Source organism: Ranitomeya imitator, chromosome 1 (assembly GCF_032444005.1).
Source record: "Ranitomeya imitator isolate aRanImi1 chromosome 1, aRanImi1.pri, whole genome shotgun sequence".
In the NCBI taxonomy this organism is placed as follows: Eukaryota; Metazoa; Chordata; class Amphibia; order Anura; family Dendrobatidae; genus Ranitomeya; species Ranitomeya imitator.
In genome coordinates, this window is record NC_091282.1 from 691,720,008 (window position 1) to 691,738,712 (window position 18,705).

The following is an 18,705-nucleotide window of genomic DNA, read 5'->3' on the forward strand; positions in this document are numbered from 1 at the left end:
ACCCATAGACCTCCATTGTGAGGTTAAAATCGCAGTAAAACACGCAGATCAAAAATATATCTGCGTGTTTTACTGCGGTTTGATGTGCAGAACCGCTGCTGCAGGAAGTTCGGGAAAGCGGGCGGAAGTGCGTGGGCGGAAGTCCGTGGGCGGCGTGTGTGGTCCCGACTGTATCACGAAGAGACTGTCACTATGGAGGCATACCGTCGCATGGGGATCGATGTCGGGCGTCTGATTGATTTGGTAAGTCTGTGTGTCCGTCCCCATGCGACGATATGCCTCTATTGTGCTAAGTCGCCGTATCGGACTACTACTCCCATCCGGTATTTAGGATGGGAGAGTTGTCCCTGTGTCCGGCGACTTAGCACAATACTAAAGTTCACACCAAACACAAACACACAATACACAAACATGACACACAGTACAGTACATACAACACATAACATAGAGTATATACTCACCATACACCACACTTGTAGGCGAAGCCCTCGATCCTCAATGAAAAAATCCCAAAATAATAAAGCAAATCCATACTCCCTGTCCGCAGAATCCATAACCGAGTGTCCCACGCCGATCTCCTGCTCTCCGGTGATACACTGCCAGGAGCGAAGCTCCTAGCAGTGTATCGCGTACTGTCCCGGAGCTCAATGGCGCCGGCGTCTCGGTTAACGGCAGTACAGCTGCGTTGAACTTTCCCACGCAGCACTGCCGTTAAGCGAGAGTACCGGGGTCAATGACCGCCGGTAAACTCGCTCGCGCATGCGCAGTGACACACCGACAGGAACTATGGCTCCTGTCAGTGTGTTGCTGCAGCCGTGGAGAGCAGACACATCTCTGGATGTGTCTGTTCTCCATGGAAGATCTTCGTGGGACCCTCGATGGATTTCTGCGGACAGGGCCAGGGAGTATGAATTTGTTTTTTTGTTTTGCCTTTTTTTCAGGTCGAGGGTCTTCAGGATGGATTGAGCGTGCAATAAAAGAATTGTCAAAAAGTGTGTGTCTTTATTTCATTAAAATATTTTTTCTAGTGTTTGTGTTTTTTTTTTTAACCCTTTCATTGGCTTAATAATGGATAGGCGTCTCATTGACGCCTCTCCATTATTAACCGGGCTTAATGCCACCTTACAATAGCAAGGTGGCATTAACCCCTCATTACCCCATATCCCACCGCTACACGGGAGTGGGAAGAGAGGGGCTAAGTGCCGGAATTGGCGCATCTTTTTGATGCGCCTTTTCCGGGGCGGCTGCGGGCTTATATTTGTAGCCAGGGGGGGGGCAAATATCCATGGCCCCTTTCCTAGGCTATGAATATAAGCCCACGGCTGTCTGCGTAGCCTTTCTGGCCTAAAAATATAGGGGGACCCCAACACGTTTTTTTTTCGGGGCCCCCTATATTTTAGTGCCAGAAAGGCTACGCAGACAGCCGTGGGCTTATATTCATAGCCTGGGAACAGCCATGGGTATTTTAACCCCTTCCCGGGCGTCAAATATTGGCCCACAGCTGTCTGCTTAGCCTTTCTGGCCTAAAAATATAGGGGGACCCCAACACGTTTTTTTTTTCGGGTCACCCTATATTTTAGTGCCAGAAAGGCTACGCAGACAGCTGTGGGTTAATATTCATAGCCTGGGAACAGCCATGGGTATTTTAACCCCTTCCCGGGCGTCAAATATTGGCCCACAGCTGTCTGCTTAGCCTTTCTGGCCTAAAAATATAGGGGGACCCCAACACATTTTTTTTTTTTAGGGGGGTCCACATATATTATAGTAAACCTTATTAGGATTAATAATTGATCGGCGTCTTATTGACGCCTCGCCATTACTAACCGTGCTTAATGCCACCTTACAATAGCTTTAGGGGTAGGGTTAGGATCCCTGTAGGGTTAGGGTTAGGATCCCTGTAGGGTTAGGGTTAGGATCCCTGTAGGGTTAGGGTTAGGATCCCTTTAGGGTTAGGGTTAGGGTTAGGATCCCTGTAGGGTTAGGGTTAGGATCCCTTTAGGGTTAGGGTTAGGGTTAGGGTTAGGATCCCTGTAGGGTTAGGGTTAGGGTTAGGATCCCTTTAGGGTTAGGGTTAGGATCCCTGTAGGGTTAGGGTTAGGGTTAGGATCCCTTTAGGGTTAGGGTTAGGGTTAGGATCCCTGTAGGGTTAGGGTTAGGATCCCTGTAGGGTTAGGGTTAGGATCCCTGTAGGGTTAGGGTTAGGGTTAGGATCCCTGTAGGGTTAGGGTTAGGGTTAGTATCCCTGTAGGGTTAGGGTTAGGATCCCTTTAGGGTTAGGGTTAGGATCCCTGTAGGGTTAGGGTTAGGGTTAGGATCCCTTTAGGGTTAGGGTTAGGGTTAGGATCCCTGTAGGGTTAGGGTTAGGGTTAGGATCCCTTTAGGGTTAGGGTTAGGATCCCTTTAGGGTTAGGGTTAGGATCCCTGTAGGGTTAGGGTTAGGATCCCTTTAGGGTTAGGGTTAGGATCCCTGTAGGGTTAGGGTTAGGATCCCTGTAGGGTTAGGGTTAGGATCCCTGTAGGGTTAGGGTTAGGATCCCTGTAGGGTTAGGGTTAGTATCCCTGTAGGGTTAGGGTTAGGGTTAGGATCCCTTTAGGGTTAGGGTTAGGGTTAGGATCCCTGTAGGGTTAGGGTTAGGGTTAGGATCCCTTTAGGGTTAGGGTTAGGGTTAGGATCCCTTTAGGGTTAGGGTTAGGGTTAGGATCCCTGTAGGGTTAGGGTTAGGGTTAGGATCCCTTTAGGGTTAGGGTTAGGATCCCTGTAGGGTTAGGGTTAGGATCCCTGTAGGGTTAGGGTTAGGATCCCTGTAGGGTTAGGGTTAGGGTTAGGATCCCTGTAGGGTTAGGGTTAGTATCCCTGTAGGGTTAGGGTTAGGGTTAGGGTTAGGGTTAGGATCCCTTTAGGGTTAGGGTTAGGGTTAGGATCCCTGTAGGGTTAGGGTTAGGGTTAGGATCCCTTTAGGGTTAGGGTTAGGATCCCTGTAGGGTTAGGGTTAGGATCCCTGTAGGGTTAGGATCCCTTTTGTGGTTGTGTTATGTTTAGGATCCCTTTTGGGGTAGAGTGCTTAGGGTTATGAGCCCTAACCCTACCCTAACTATTTCACTTTATAGTGTGTTTTTTAATGAATGTTGTTGATTGTCGCACGAACCACTCAGGATTGACGGCGACAGAGCTAGTGGTAAAACAACTGCACACAAGCGTTTTTATTGGTGTTTGTGTTTTCAGTTTGTGCTTGTGTTCAGTTATTAGGGGTTACTTTGAAATATTTCCAGCAATTGTGTAACATTACTTGGTCGCGCTATAGATTATGAGATGACACTATTGTATTTATTGTAGGTTCGGGATTATCCGGCCTTGTGGGACCCAGCCGATGAATCCTACAAGGATAAATATTTCCGGGAACTAGCCTGGACCAAAATTGTACGAGACCTTATCCCAGATTGGGACAAGTATCCAGGGAGTACACAGCAGCAAATTGGTAATTTTAATTAAATTTATTTAGTAAACCTTGAGTATATTAAAAATATAATTTGTTTAGATCTCACAAAAAATGTTGTATTTTGTAACCTTTTTTTGGTAGATAACGATGTGAGGAAACGGTGGCGCTCAATCAGAGACCGTTTCACGAAGTTCCTGAACGAATGTTCTAAGAGTGGCTCTTCGCCGAGCAAAAGTAAATTTCCATTTAGCGAAGAGCTGCAGTTTCTTGTGTCCAGTAGGACATTGAGAAAGTAAGTTAAAATCCACTCCACATGATTATTTAAATATAATATGTTGTGCGAAAAATTGATGTTTTTTTTTTCTCCAACAGGACGGAAGGAAACATGTCGGTAGCTGATTTGGAGGACAGCGACAAAGAGGATGGAGCAGGCAGTTCCTCTGGAGTGGGAGGGACCATCTCTACCTCCACTCCCACAGCTTCTGCTGAATCAGCATCCACTTCAGCAGCTGCTGCATCAACATCTAGTTCAGCAGCTGCTGAAGCATCTGATTCCGCAGAAGCTGTGAGAGTGGAGAAGAGAGCTGTCTATCCGGTGGCAGCAGAGAAAAAAAAAAAAAAAACAAAGAAAAACCAAGATGACCAAACTGTCCAAATCGCTTGCGACACGTTAGATCTATTAAAAAAATCTAGTTCTGATGACCACTGCGACTCCTTCGCACTAACTGTGGCAAGAAAAACACGCTCCCTGCCACCGGATAGACAATCTCTTTTCATGTCCATGGTCCAGATGTCCCTCACTGCTCTGGAGGACCCTGCTCCGATATCTCCATACAATGAAGTTCTGATGGGGGTGTTGGGACTTTTCAGGCCCCGACACCGAACACCGGAAACACAAGCTACCAGACCCCAGTATTTGGCCCACAGCCAAGTTACTTCTGGAGATAGAGGAAGTTCGCAGCATATGGGGGGAGCACCATATCAATCAGAGGGATCAAATTTCCTCTATTCTCCAGAATATACTTTTCTGAATTGAACATGGGCAAAAATTTTCAGTGGCACCGAGTTTTTTTTGGTTTGTTTTTTAGCTCCAGTTGCCGGTTGGCTTTGAAAGGGGCTTTTTTTTTGTTTTTTCTAATTGAAAAATCTTTTGTAAATATTGCAAAGAATTTGTGTTCTTTTAAATATATTATATTTCAAACATACTATTCTCTTCTTTATTACAATGCGGTCAAGGCCGCTATCCTGGGTTTATGGGCTATCAATTAGTGGTTTATGTGTTGATGTGTTAACAATTGTATACGTCATACTGCTATTATTTTCATAAAACACCAAAATTTTTGTAGCCAAAAAAAACAAAAAAAAACTAATTACACCCAAATAGATTTTTTATTGATATTACAATCAATTATTTAACACAGTTTTTTTGGTAACATGAAACAAAAAATTTTTTTTTCAAACTTTTGTGTTGGTTGCTGGCGTTTCTCATTCTTCGGGATGTTGTCAAAACTGTTATCAGCGATGTCGGCAACATTTCTGGGGGGGTCAGTGTAGATGCATCCTTCTCTGCTGGTCAGGCTGCTCAACACCAGCACAGGAGTATTGCCAGTGCACGGCACCTTCAGGACTCATAAAGTAGTCAGTGAAGGATTCTCTCACACGCACACCAGAGTTGGACGGCCTACCCAGAACCCCGTTGTCAACTGGATTAAATACTGGCTGCTGGTACTCCACATCAACGTCAGTGTTGTATTCACGAGCATAGTTGTGGAGTACACAGCAAGCCTTTATCACAGCATCAACGGTGTCTGTGTCCAACTGAATGGCAGTGTGAAAGATCCTCCACTGACTAGTCATGATCCCAAAGGTGCATTCCACATATCTGCGTGCACGACTCAGCCGATAATTAAAAATCCTCCGTCGGGCATCCAGTCCCCTTCGTGGGTATGGGCGCAGCAGGGTTGTCGTTAAGGGAAACGCCTCATCCGATACCATCACGAACGGCACTGGATGTGTGGAACCCGGCAAAGGTCGTGGGGCTGGGAGCGTGCCGCCATCTCGAAGAATTTGCATCCCAATCTGTGACGTTCGCAACACCCGAGAATCCCCAGTACTACCATAGGCACCAACGTCAATGGCAACAAATTTGTAATGGGCATCAGCCACCGCCATCAGGACCACTGAAAAATACTTCTTATAATTAAAGAAGCGTGATCCTGATCGTGGTGGCTGCTGAACCCGAACATGTTTACCATCGACTGCACCTATGCAGTTTGGGAAATTGGCCACAGACTGAAAGCCTGCTGCAACCTGCAGCCAAGTCTCCTCGGTTGGGGAAGGCATCACCATGGGCTGCAACTTCTGCCAGATGACGGTACATGTACACCTCACAATGTTAGAGATGGTAGATTTACCAACTCTAAATTGGAGGTGCAGGGATGTATAGCTCTCTCCTGTGGCCAAAAATCTGCAAAGAAACAAAAAAGAAAATTAGAAGTGTCACACAAAAAGGTAATTAAAACATGTCACAAGTTAAGGCCGCTATAATAGGCATCCAGCACCTTTCAATAATGATGGCATTAACACCCAGCACAACACAAAGGGTGTAAAAAACATTAATAAAAGGCCTGATGGGACTTGTGCACACACGCATGCGAGATATGACCAAATGTTGCATGGTAATCCCCGGACCTGCTGCATGCACTCCGTTGTGGAGCGTGTGGCTCCATGTATTGGTATGTGGGTGCAGACTCCGCTCCAGAGTGCAGGCGGCAGAGCCGGGGTTTACCATGCAACACTCAGCCGTATCTCACGTGTGTGTGTGTGTATGTGTGCCCCCTGTCCAAAAAGAGGACTGGGTGGGTTTAATCACACATACTGGACACACACACAAGTAAAATACAGACCTAACAACATTCCCCCAAAAAATTGTTACTTACCGCAAGGTGATGAGCAGCCTTTCTTCAGCAGAGATGGACTTCCTCATTACCGTGTCTTGCAGTGTTAAATGGGGTGCCAGGATGGTAAGCAGTCTGTCAAAGGCAATAATTGGTAACCGACAAAACGATATAAATTTTTCAGGATATCTGAAAATTGCAAAAGAACAACAAAAAAGGGTTACTTCACAAGTATTGCTAGCCAAAAAAGGTAAATTAGTCATTCTATATATTTCTACTTACCTCCTCAAATCATTGTACAGCACATGAAAGTGCCCCTTCTCAGTTCGGTCTTCTACAAGCGGGTGCACCCACAATCGTTTCTGCACACGTCTTCTCTGCCGCCGCTAAATAGAAAAATAAAAAAATATTTCGTAAACACAACAATTAGAAAAATATATCAAACATGCAAGGAAAACAATGTCGATTATGTAAGGATACGTGTCCACATTCAGGAAGGCCCACCCCATTCTAGTACGCAATGATGCCAGATGTGTTCATTGTACAAATCCAGCATCATCACACCCGACGTATAGGGTCCTCTTTTATTCATTGCGGAGCCGCAGTTTCACAACAAGGAACACAGACATGCTGTGATCATAAAAGACGCGCAGCATGTCCGGAGTCGCAGGGCTGACGGATGACACACAGTGGACACGTGATTTCATGACATCACCTCCAGTATGCTGACATGTGGACGCTGCATGTTTGGCGCTGCGGCCATACGCAGCGCCAAACATACAACGTTTCCAGAATGTGGACAAGTACCCATAACCCAATATATAAAACAAACAGACATCTGCTTACCTGACATGCATGTCGATTCAAAATTAGAAGCATCAACCCCAGGATCGCAATCCGGTGTGGCGTGCGGAGCTGGATCCGTGGGCTGTCATCTGGACGACGCTCTGCACGTCCACTCATTTTGATGTGTAAGTTCCAAAATGGAGGATGGAAGAAGAAAAGGGTTGGACAAGGAAATGACATCATTTTTTTTTTTTTCTTCCCCCCACTGCAGTAAACTTTATTTCTGTCAAACACAGACAATCTGCAGACAAAACTGCATCAAAAAACGCACTAAAAAACGCACTAAAAAACGCACCAAAAAACGCACCAAAAACGCACCAAAAACGCACCAAAAAACGCACCTGCGTTTTCTGCAGAGACCTGCGGTTTCAGTCAGGAAAAAAAAAGGATGGAAATCCTGAACGTGTGAACATACCCTAAAGGTACCTTCACACTCAGCAACTTTACAACGAGAACGACAACGATCCGTGACGTTGCAGCGTCCTGGATAGCGATCTCGTTGTGTTTGACACGAAGCAGCGATCTGGATCCCGCTGTGACATCGCTGGTCGGAGCTAGAAGTCCAGAACTTTATTTGGTCGTCAGGTCGGCGTGTATCGTCATGTTTGACATCAAAAGCAACGATGCCAGCAACATTTTACATGGAGCTAACAACCAGTGAGAACGATAAGTGAGTCGCCGTTACGTCACTGGATCGCTCCTGCATCGTTCTGGAGCTGCTGTGTTTGACATCTCTACAGCGACCTAAACAGCGACGCTCCAGCGATCGGCTCGTTGTCTATATCGCTGCAGCGTCGCTGAGTGTGACGGTACCTTAACCCCTTCATGACCGTGGGGTTTTTCGTTTTTCAGTGTTCGTTTTTCACTCCCCTCCTTCCCAGAGCCATAACTTTTTTATTTTTCCGTCAATTTGGCCATGTGAGGGCTTATTTTTTGTGGGACGAGTTGTACTTTTGAATGACCTCATTGGTTTTACCATGTCATGTACTAGAAAACGGGAAAAAAATTCCAAGTGCGGTGAAATTGCAAAAAAAGTGCAATCCCACACTTGTTTTTTGTTTGGCTTTTTTGATAGGTTTAATAAATGCTAAAACTGACCTGCCATTATGATTCTCCAGGTCAGTACGAGTTCATAGACACCAAACATGACTAGGTTATTTTTTACCTAAGTGGTGAAAAAAAATTCCAAACTTTGCTAAAAACAAAAAAAAAAGGGTGCCATTTTCCGATACTCGTAGCGTCTCCGTTTTTCATGATCTGGGGTCGGTTGAGAGCTTATTTTTTGCGTGCCGAGCTGGCATTTTTAAAGATTCCAATTCGGTGCAGATACATGCTTTTGATCGCCCGTTATTGCATTTTAATGCAATGTCGCGGGGACCAAAAAGACGTAATTCTGGCGTTTCGATTTTTTTTCTCGTTATGCCGTTTAGCGATCAGGTTAATGCTTTTTTTTATTGATAGATCGGGCGATTCTGAACGTGGCGATACCAAATATGTGTAGGTTTGATTTTTTTTTTTATTGATTTATTTTGATTGGGGCGAAAGGGGGGTGATTTAAACTTTTATATTTTTTTTATTTTTTTCACATTTTTTTTTTTTTACTTTTGCCATGCTTCAATAGCTTCCATGGGAGGCTAGAAGCAGGCACAGCACGATCGCCTCTGCTACATAGCAGCGATCTGCTGTTCGCTGCTATGTAGCAGAAAATCAGGTGTGCTGTGAGCGCCGACCACAGGGTGGCGCTCACAGCTACGGGCGATCAGTAACCATAGAGGTCTCAAGGACCTCTATGGTTACAATGGAGAAGCATCGCCGACCCCCGATCATGTGACGGGGGTCGGCGATGACGTCATTTCCGGCCGCCCGGCCGGATGCGGTAGTTAAATGCCGCTGTATGCGTTTGACAGCGGCATTTAACTAGTTAATAGCGGCGGGTGAATCGCGATTTCACCCGCTGCTATTGCGGGCACATGTCAGCTGTTCAAAACAGCTGACATGTCCCGGCTTTGATGCGGGCTCACCGCGGAGCCCTGCATCAAAGCAGGGGAGCCGACATCGGACGGTATAGTACGCCCGATGTCGGTAAGGGGTTAATGGTCGCCTGATGGCCCTCTACAAATAGTGATGACCGCCTAATGGCCCTGAAAAAAAAATTGTGCCTTTCAGAGTCCCTCCTTCATAAATGAAACAGGATGTGTCTGATCATGTCTCACACACCACATGGCCAGATAAGGTAGAAAAATGTTAAAATTTAATTTTCTGTAGAATTTTTTTCCACCATTGAAAGCAATGCAAACGTGCAAAAAGCAGCAAAAATACTTTGTGTGAACATAGCCCAAGGTGTGGAGGAGCATTTTTTTTCATCCTATTTATTTTGCATTATATACAAGTCATTATCCTGGAAAGAATATTTCTTAACATTTTTTTTTCAGTCAAATCCATTCCAACTGCGGTTTTGCATGCTTTATTGTCAGTAAAAGTGGTGTAATACTCTGACAACATTGTTCCCAGCAGATGATTCAGAGATGCTTCCAGGGGTCTTCACTGTGCTGTTTCCATCATTTTTAGGCCTCCTGCAGACCTATGGGGAAGGGGGGAACCGGAAAAATGCTCCAGTTTTCCATGGATTTCCATTATATTCGTTACTCGGGTTGAGGGCCCAGGCATTACAAGTTGCCCGACTCGAATAACGAGCACCCGAGCATATTTAAGTGCTCGCTCATCACGAATTGTTACCCTTTTGCTCGTCAGTGTATTTAGGGAAATATCGGACAGCATTAAAATAACATTTACAGAGAAGAGCATGTTGGATTACCCACACAACTCCGAGTGCCGAAACATCTGCAAGTATGGAGCTTGGTGCTCCAGGGTCATAGTGCAAAAAATCTATACCTGGTTTCTATCAGCTAACTGTAGACCTTTTCTGACTTGATATGTGCCATGTATTGGATACATCACACTTTACTGGATCCATTCACACTGTAAAAATGACATCCTAAAAGCTAAATGTGGCTGTAGAGTTTTGTGTCCATGATATTCCTACAGGTGAAAGTTCTGTAGCTGTAATTATAAACCTGCATTTATTAAGATGGCATAACTCATCTCCACAATAGTTTGCAAAACTTCTCAAGTACTGCACCAATGTTCTGGAATATTTTACCCAGTACACAAGGCTAAATGATGAAATGCTTCTTGTTAATGGTAATTATTTAGTTTTCAGTATTTTATTGCAATTGATAGGATACTAGCGAGCCTACAGAAAGGGAGGAAAAAAATCTGTGATTCCCTGGTAATGCACTTGGTTCCCCTAATCTGTGTGCTTTATTTTCAGAAAGTTGTCCTATGTGTTTTTTGTATACAGATTGTATTTCTGTCCATATCTTAAAGGGAACCTGTCAGCTGATTCATGCTGCACAAACCACGGGCACCATAAATCAGAGTCTGAAGCCTCGTATATTTGCAGAGAAAATATCATCTGCTGATCCATCCAGGGAAAACAAGCAGAGATGAGACTAGTCCGGCCCCAAACCCAGATGGATTCTGTATGCACTGCTCTAGGTGACTGGCAGGGTTTTTTTCATGTGTAAAGAGAGAGACCTGTCACAGTGGCATAACAATCGTGGTTGCAGAGGTCGTTTCTGCGACCATACAGGAGAGGGGCCCACCGACACAACGCATAGTTCAACAGAAGGTGCATCCAAGAACGCACGTTCAGATGAAGTGTATTGCAGCACAGAGACCCGCTGAGTGTGCAATGTCCAGTCAAGAAAGAGCCCAGGATGGGGGCTATATATAGCTGGAAGGGGCCCAGGATGTGGGACGTTAGTACAAGATGGGGGATAATAATAATAATAATAATCTTTATTTTTATATAGCGCTAACATATTCTGCAGCGCTTTACAGTTTGCACACATTATCATCGCTGTCCCCAATGGGGCTCACAATCTAAATTCCCTATCAGTATGTCTTAGGATACTACTAAATAATAGAGGGGGGCAACGTGTATGTCCTTATAGGATTTAGAATTCTGCAAGGGCCTATAAACCTGATCAACATGAGGGGAGGGCCAAATCCAATTTTGCACTGGGGCTCAGCGGACTCTAGTTACGGCACTGCCTGTCAATCATCTAAATCGTGGTGAAGCCAGAGCATTTCAGGGAATATTTTACCTGGCTACAATCATACAGCCAGGCTTTGTTTCATGTTGCCAGTGGTTTGGGCAACATGAATCAGCTGACAGGTTTACTTTAAATATCTGATCAGTGGTGGCACAACCAATGATCTTGTCACCAGGTAGCCACGGTATTGTAACACCCCAGGTAACCGGTTGTTACAGTGACGTTGCCTTCCTTTTGGGGAGTGCGATATCATGCATGGAGGCAAGGAGGATTCTCTTTACCAGGTAAGCACCTACATTCAACACATTCTGAATCCAGGCCAGAAGGGCTAGCTCTGAACCCGGATTCAGGAGAGCTTCCCCAGCTTTAACTGTTCTAGACTGGAGGAGAAGTTAGTTTAGTTGTTGAGAGACAGTGAAGTGAAAGGACTGAGACCAGACAGCGGAGCTGTGCAGCCAGGACTGAGCTGCAGCTCCAGGGAAAGGAAGTGAACCTGAGGGGTTGAATGTAGTGAAGCATCAGAGGAAAGAAGCACAGAGGAAGGAAAGGGGCTCAAAGGGGAACTGTGACTGGGCACCCTCAGAGCCGAAGCGCAGGAACCGGACTCTGTAGTACTCCAGGTCACACGGCAGAACTGGAGGTCATAGGACTTCAAGTAATTTGCCTGCACCCATACCTGAAGGAGCAACAGTACACTAAGAGCCCGGGTCATGATAGAGACCCTATAAAAAGGCTCACACTGCCCATCGTACAGGTAACTGTCCCAGGACAGGACAGAGAGGACTTTGTAAGGAAGCCACAGGCAGCAAGGACCTCGCATACGAGCGCGAGTAGGAAGGTTTACAGACCTCACCTGGGAGAGGGGTCACGTTTGCCTCCAGGCCGGCCGGACCATATCACCACATGTTCCTGGTACCCTGGACTGTGGCCTGCTACAATCAGTAAACCAGGTAAAGACATTATAACTTTGTGTCCTCCGTTTATTTGCCAACATACACCATCCTTGCCCAGCACACCGGTAGCCCTGGGGACCCCGCTTCACCTGTGGGAATTGTCACCATCTATGCTGCAGTAACATCACCCCCTTTAAGCAGCGTCAGTCCCTACTGACTGAGAACTACAGGTGGCGTCACAAACACAAACTTTAATACAAATCCCTTTAAAAGACCTTTCCCTTTTAATTGGTTGCCCAGGGCCACAGACTGGGTCGCAGCCACCGTGACTGTTATGATAAGGTAATTCAGTACCACAATGGACATAGAAGTCAGAGCACATACAGTGACCTGACAATAACCCAAAAACATAGAACGAGCTCTGAGACGTGGGAACTCTGCTGACCGCAATCCCTAATCCTCTCCAACCACACTAGAGGCAGCCGTGGATTGCGCCTAACGCTCCCTATGCAACTCGGCACAGCCTGAGAAACTAGCTAGCCTGAAGATAGAAAATAAGCCTACCTTGCCTCAGAGAAATACCACAAAGGAAAAGGCAGCCCCCACATATAATGACTGTGAGTAAAGATGAAAAGACGAACGTAGAGATGAAATAGATTTAGCAAAGTGAGGCCCGACTTACTGAACAGAGCGAGGATAGGAAAGGTAACTTTGTGGTCAACATAAAACCCTACAAAAACCACGCAAAGGGGGCAAAAAGACCCTCCGTACCGAACTAACGGCACGGAGGTACACCCTCTGCGTCCCAGAGCTTCCAGCAAGCAAGAAAACAAAATTAAGCAAGCTGGACAGAAAAAATAGCAAACAAAATAGCAAAAGCGGAACTTAGCTATGCAGAGCAGCAGGCCACAGGAACGATCCAGGAGGAAACAGGTCCAATACTAGAACATTGACTGGAGGCCAGGATCAAAGCACTAGGTGGAGTTAAATAGAGCAGCATCTAACGACATCACCACATCACCTGAGGAAGGAAACTCAGAAGCCGCAGTACCACTCTCCTCCACCAACAGAAGCTCATAGAGAGAATCAGCCGAAGTACCACTTGTGACCACAGGAGGGAGCTCTGCCACAGAATTCACAACAGTACCCCCCCTTGAGGAGGGGTCACCGAACCCTCACCAGAGCCCCCAGGACGACCAGGATGAGCCATATGAAAGGCACGAACAAGATCGGGAGCATGGACATGAGAGGCAAAGACCCAGGAATTATCTTCCTGAGCATAACTCTTCCACTTAACCAGATACTGAAGTTTCCGTCTTGAAACACGAGAATCCAAAATCTTCTCCACAATATACTCCAACTCCCCCTCCACCAAAACCGGGGCAGGAGGATCAACAGATGGAACCATAGGTGCCACGTATCTCCGCAACAATGACCTATGGAATACGTTATGTATGGAAAAAGAATCTGGAAGGGTCAGACAAAAAGACACAGGATTAAGAACCTCAGAAATCCTATACGGACCAATGAAACGAGGTTTAAACTTAGGAGAGGAAACCTTCATAGGAATATGACGAGAAGATAACCAAACCAAATCCCCAACACGAAGTCGAGGAGCCACACAGCGTCTGCGATTAGCGAAACGTTGAGCCTTCTCCTGGGACAAGGTCAAATTGTCCACTACATGAGTCCAAATCTGCTGCAACCTGTCCACCACAGTATCCACACCAGGACAGTCCGAAGACTCAACCTGCCCTGAAGAGAAGCGAGGATGGAACCCAGAGTTGCAGAAAAACGGCGAAACCAAGGTAGCCGAGCTGGCCCGATTATTAAGGGCGAACTCAGCCAAAGGCAAAAAGGACACCCAGTCATCCTGATCAGCAGAAACAAAGCATCTCAGATATGTTTCCAAGGTCTGATTGGTTCGTTCGGTCTGGCCATTAGTTTGAGGATGGAAAGCTGAGGAAAAAGACAAGTCAATGCCCATCCTAGCACAAAAGGCTCGCCAAAACCTCGAAACAAACTGGGAACCTCTGTCAGAAACGATATTCTCTGGAATGCCATGTAAACGAACCACATGCTGGAAGAACAATGGCACCAAATCAGAGGAGGAAGGTAATTTAGACAAGGGTACCAAATGGACCATCTTAGAGAAGCGATCACAGACCACCCAAATGACTGACATCTTTTGAGAGACGGGAAGATCTGAAATAAAATCCATAGAGATATGTGTCCAAGGCCTCTTCGGGACCGGCAAGGGCAAAAGCAACCCACTGGCACGAGAACAGCAGGGCTTAGCCCGAGCACAAATCCCACAGGACTGCACAAAAGAACGCACATCCCGCGACAGAGATGGCCACCAAAAGGATCTAGCCACTAACTCTCTGGTACCAAAGATTCCAGGATGACCAGCCAACACCGAACAATGAACCTCAGAGATAACTTTATTCGTCCACCTATCAGGGACAAACAGTCTCTCCGCTGGGCAACGATCAGGTTTATTAGCCTGAAATTTTTGCAGCACCCGCCGCAAATCAGGGGAGATGGCAGACACAATTACTCCCTCTTTGAGAATACCTGCCGGCTCAGATAAACCCGGAGAGTCGGGCACAAAACTCCTAGACAGAGCATCCGCCTTCACATTTTTAGAGCCCGGAAGGTACGAAATCACAAAGTCAAAACGGGCAAAAAACAGCGACCAACGAGCCTGTCTAGGATTCAACCGCTTGGCAGACTCGAGATAACTCAAGTTCTTATGATCAGTCAAGACCACCACGCGATGCTTAGCTCCTTCAAGCCAATGACGCCACTCCTCGAATGCCCACTTCATGGCCAGTAACTCTCGATTGCCAACATCATAATTTCGCTCAGCAGGCGAAAACTTCCTGGAAAAGAAGGCGCATGGTTTCATCACAGAGCAATCAGAACTTCTCTGCGACAAAACAGCCCCTGCTCCAATCTCAGAAGCATCAACCTCGACCTGGAATGGAAGCGAAACATCTGGTTGACACAACACAGGGGCAGAAGAAAAACGACGCTTCAACTCTTGAAAAGCTTCCACAGCAGCAGAGGACCAATTGACCACATCAGCACCCTTCTTGGTCAAATCGGTCAATGGTTTAGCAATACTAGAAAAATTGCAGATGAAGCGACGATAAAAATTAGCAAAGCCCAGGAACTTTTGCAGACTTTTCAGAGATGTCGGCTGAGTCCAATCATGGATGGCTTGGACCTTAACAGGGTCCATCTCGATAGTAGAAGGGGAAAAGATGAACCCCAAAAATGAAACCTTCTGAACACCAAAGAGACACTTTGATCCCTTCACAAACAAAGAATTAGCACGCAGGACCTGAAACACCGTTCTGACCTGCTTCACATGAGACTCCCAATCATCCGAGAAGATCAAAATGTCATCCAAGTACATAATCAGGAATTTATCCAGGTACTCTCGAAAGATGTCATGCATAAAGGACTGAAACACTGATGGAGCATTGGCAAGTCCGAATGGCATTACTAGATACTCAAAATGGCCCTCGGGCGTATTAAATGCAGTTTTCCATTCATCGCCTCGCTTAATACGCTCAAGATTATACGCACCACGAAGATCTATCTTGGTGAACCAACTAGCCCCCTTAATCCGAGCAAACAAATCAGATAACAACGGCAAGGGGTACTGAAATTTAACCGTGATCTTATTTAGAAGGCGGTAATCTATACAAGGTCTCAGCGAACCATCCTTCTTGGCCACAAAAAAGAACCCTGCTCTTAATGGCGACGATGACGGGCGAATATGCCCCTTCTCCAAGGACTCCTTCACATAACTCCGCATAGCGGCGTGCTCAGGCACAGATAAATTAAACAGTCGACCTTTTGGGAATTTACTACCAGGAATCAAATCGATAGCACAATCACAATCCCTATGCGGAGGTAGTGTATCGGACTTGGGCTCATCAAATACATCCCGGTAATCAGACAAGAACTCTGGAACCTCAGAAGGGGTGGATGACGAAATAGACAGAAATGGGACATCACCATGTACCCCCTGACAACCCCAGCTGGACACAGACATGGATTTCCAATCTAATACTGGATTATGGACTTGTAGCCATGGCAACCCCAACACGACCACATCATGCAGATTATGCAACACCAGAAAGCGAATAACCTCCTGATGTGCAGGAGCCATGCACATGGTCAGCTGGGTCCAGTACTGAGGCTTATTCTTGGCCAAAGGCGTAGCATCAATTCCTCTCAATGGAATAGGACACTGCAAGGGCTCCAAGAAAAACCCACAACGCCTAGCATACTCCAAGTCCATCAAATTCAGGGCAGCGCCTGAATCCACAAATGCCATGACAGAATAAGATGACAAAGAGCAGATCAAGGTAACGGACAAAAGAAATTTTGACTGTACCATACCAATGGTGGCAGACCTAGCGAACCGCTTAGTGCGCTTAGGACAATCAGAGATAGCATGAGTGGAATCACCACAGTAGAAACACAGCCCATTCAGACGTCTGTGTTCTTGCCGTTCAACTCTGGTCAAAGTCCTATCGCACTGCATAGGCTCAGGTTTATGCTCAGATAATACCGCCAAATGGTGCACAGATTTACGCTCACGCAAGCGTCGACCGATCTGAATGGCCAAAGACATAGACTCATTCAGACCAGCAGGCATAGGAAATCCCACCATGACATCCTTAAGGGCTTCAGAGAGACCCTTTCTGAAAATAGCTGCAAGCGCACCTTCATTCCATTGAGTGAGTACTGACCACTTTCTAAATTTCTGACAATATACCTCTATTTCATCCTGACCCTGACACAGAGCCAGCAAATTTTTTTCTGCCTGATCCACTGAATTAGGCTCATCGTACAGCAATCCGAGCGCCAGGAAAAACGCATCGATATTACCTAATGCAGGATCTCCTGACGCATGAGAAAATGCCCAGTCCTGAGGGTCGCCACGCAAAAAAGAAATAATGATCCTAACTTGTTGAACTGGGTCACCAGAGGAGCGAGGTTTCAAAGCCAGAAATAGTTTACAATTATTTTTGAAACTCAGAAATTTAGTTCTATCTCCAAAAAACAAATCAGGAATAGGAATTCTTGGTTCTAACATAGAATTCTGAACCACAAAGTCTTGAATATTTTGTACTCTTGCCGTGAGCTGATCCACACATGAAGACAGACCTTTAATGTCCATCGCTACACCCAGGGGCGGATTATCAGAGGGTCAATATGGGCGGTAGCCCAGGGCCCAGTGGTCTGGGGGGGCCCTGGGCTACCACACAGATTGACCCTCCACTAATTGTCTGAATGCCCGTCGGCATTTGTGTGCCCCCGGACCCGGTGGGCAGAGAGAGGGGGCCCGCATTGGTTGGGAGGTGCGTGTATCAGCCGGTCAGCTGAGAGCTCCGAGTCCCTGCACCAGGCCTGCACAGCAGCACACCACATAATGGCTGCTCTGTGCACAGGACCTGTGATGAGGTCACAGGATGGGAGGAGTCAGGGGTCACATGATCGGGAGGAGGACCTCCGTGTACAGGACTTTGCTGGTTGCCATGGCGCCGGAGGAGGGTAAGGCAGCGTATGTGTGAGGTCAGGAGGTGTTTACAGGGTGGATGTAGCAGAGCCGTGTGTGTACGAGGTGTATGGATCAGAGCAGCGTGTGAAAGGTCTATGGAGCGGAGTCGTGTGTGTACGATGTGTACGGAGCCGTGTGCATGAGGTGTACGGAGCGCAGCCGCGTGTGTACGAGGTGTACGGAGCAGAGCGGCGTGTGTATGAGGTGTACGGAGCAGAGTCGTGTGTACAAGGTGTACGGAGCACAGCCGCGTGTGTTAGAGGTGTACGGAGCACAGCCGCGTATGTACGAGGTGTATGGAGCGGAGTCGTGTGTAAGAGGTGTACGGAGCCATGTGTACAAGGTGTACGGAGCACAGCCGCATGTGTACAAGGTGTACGGAGCGGAGTCGTGTGTAAGAGGTGTACGGAGCACAGCCGCGTGTGTACGAGGTGTACGGAGCGCAGCCGCGTGTGTACGAGGTGTACGGAGCGGAGTTGTGTGTAAGAGGTGTACGGAGCCATGTGTACAAGGTGTACGGAGCACAGCCGCATGTGTACAAGGTGTACGGAGCGGAGTCGTGTGTAAGAGGTGTACGGAGCCATGTGTACAAGGTGTACGGAGCACAGCCGCATGTGTACAAGGTGTACGGAGCGGAGTCGTGTGTAAGAGGTGTACGGAGCCATGTGTACGAGGTGTACAGAGCAGAGCCGCATGTGTACGAGGTGTACAGAGCACAGCCGCGTGTGTACGAGGTGTACGGAGCGGAGCCGTGTGTACGAGGTGTACAGAGCACTGCCGCGTGTGTACGAGGTGTACGGAGCACAGCCGCGTGTGTATGAGGTGTACGGAGCGGAGCAGCATGTGAAAGGTGTACGGAGTGGAGTCGTGTGTACGAGGTGTACGGAGCACAGCCGCGTGTGTACGAGGTGTACGGAGCACAGCCGCGTG

At 46.9% G+C, this 18,705-nt stretch overlaps 2 protein-coding genes across 2 annotated transcripts; one reads left to right on the forward strand and one right to left on the reverse strand.

The window, feature by feature from the left end:
* Positions 1–210: 210 nt before the first annotated feature.
* LOC138642402 (uncharacterized) lies at positions 211–4,707 on the forward strand. Its single transcript, XM_069730569.1, has 4 exons — positions 211–243; positions 3,335–3,476; positions 3,579–3,729; positions 3,810–4,707. The coding sequence occupies exons 1-4, from the start codon at positions 211–213 to the stop codon at positions 4,471–4,473; spliced, it is 990 nt and encodes a 329-aa protein (XP_069586670.1). The 3' UTR covers positions 4,474–4,707.
* Positions 4,708–4,812: 105 nt separating this feature from the next.
* On the reverse strand, positions 4,813–7,588 carry LOC138642374 (uncharacterized). The gene is made up of 4 exons (XM_069730499.1): positions 7,181–7,588; positions 6,617–6,720; positions 6,377–6,523; positions 4,813–5,904 (listed from the first exon to the last, which is right to left on the reverse strand). Exons 1-4 carry the CDS (start codon positions 7,361–7,363, stop codon positions 4,983–4,985), a joined length of 1,356 nt encoding a protein of 451 aa, XP_069586600.1. The 5' UTR covers positions 7,364–7,588; the 3' UTR covers positions 4,813–4,982.
* Positions 7,589–18,705: the final 11,117 nt, after the last annotated feature.

Coding starts and splice junctions, on each gene's coding strand:
- LOC138642402 (XM_069730569.1), top strand. CDS start 211: ATGGGGATCGATGTCGGGCGTCTGATTGATTTG. Junction 244..3,334: donor TCGGGCGTCTGATTGATTTG/GTAAGTCTGTGT, acceptor TATTTATTGTAG/GTTCGGGATTATCCGGCCTT. Junction 3,730..3,809: donor TCCAGTAGGACATTGAGAAA/GTAAGTTAAAAT, acceptor TTTCTCCAACAG/GACGGAAGGAAACATGTCGG.
- LOC138642374 (XM_069730499.1), bottom strand. CDS start 7,363: ATGATGTCATTTCCTTGTCCAACCCTTTTCTTCTTCCATCCTCCATTT. Junction 6,721..7,180: donor TGAATCGACATGCATGTCAG/GTAAGCAGATGT, acceptor TTTTCTATTTAG/CGGCGGCAGAGAAGACGTGT. Junction 5,905..6,376: donor AGGCTGCTCATCACCTTGCG/GTAAGTAACAAT, acceptor GTTTCTTTGCAG/ATTTTTGGCCACAGGAGAGA.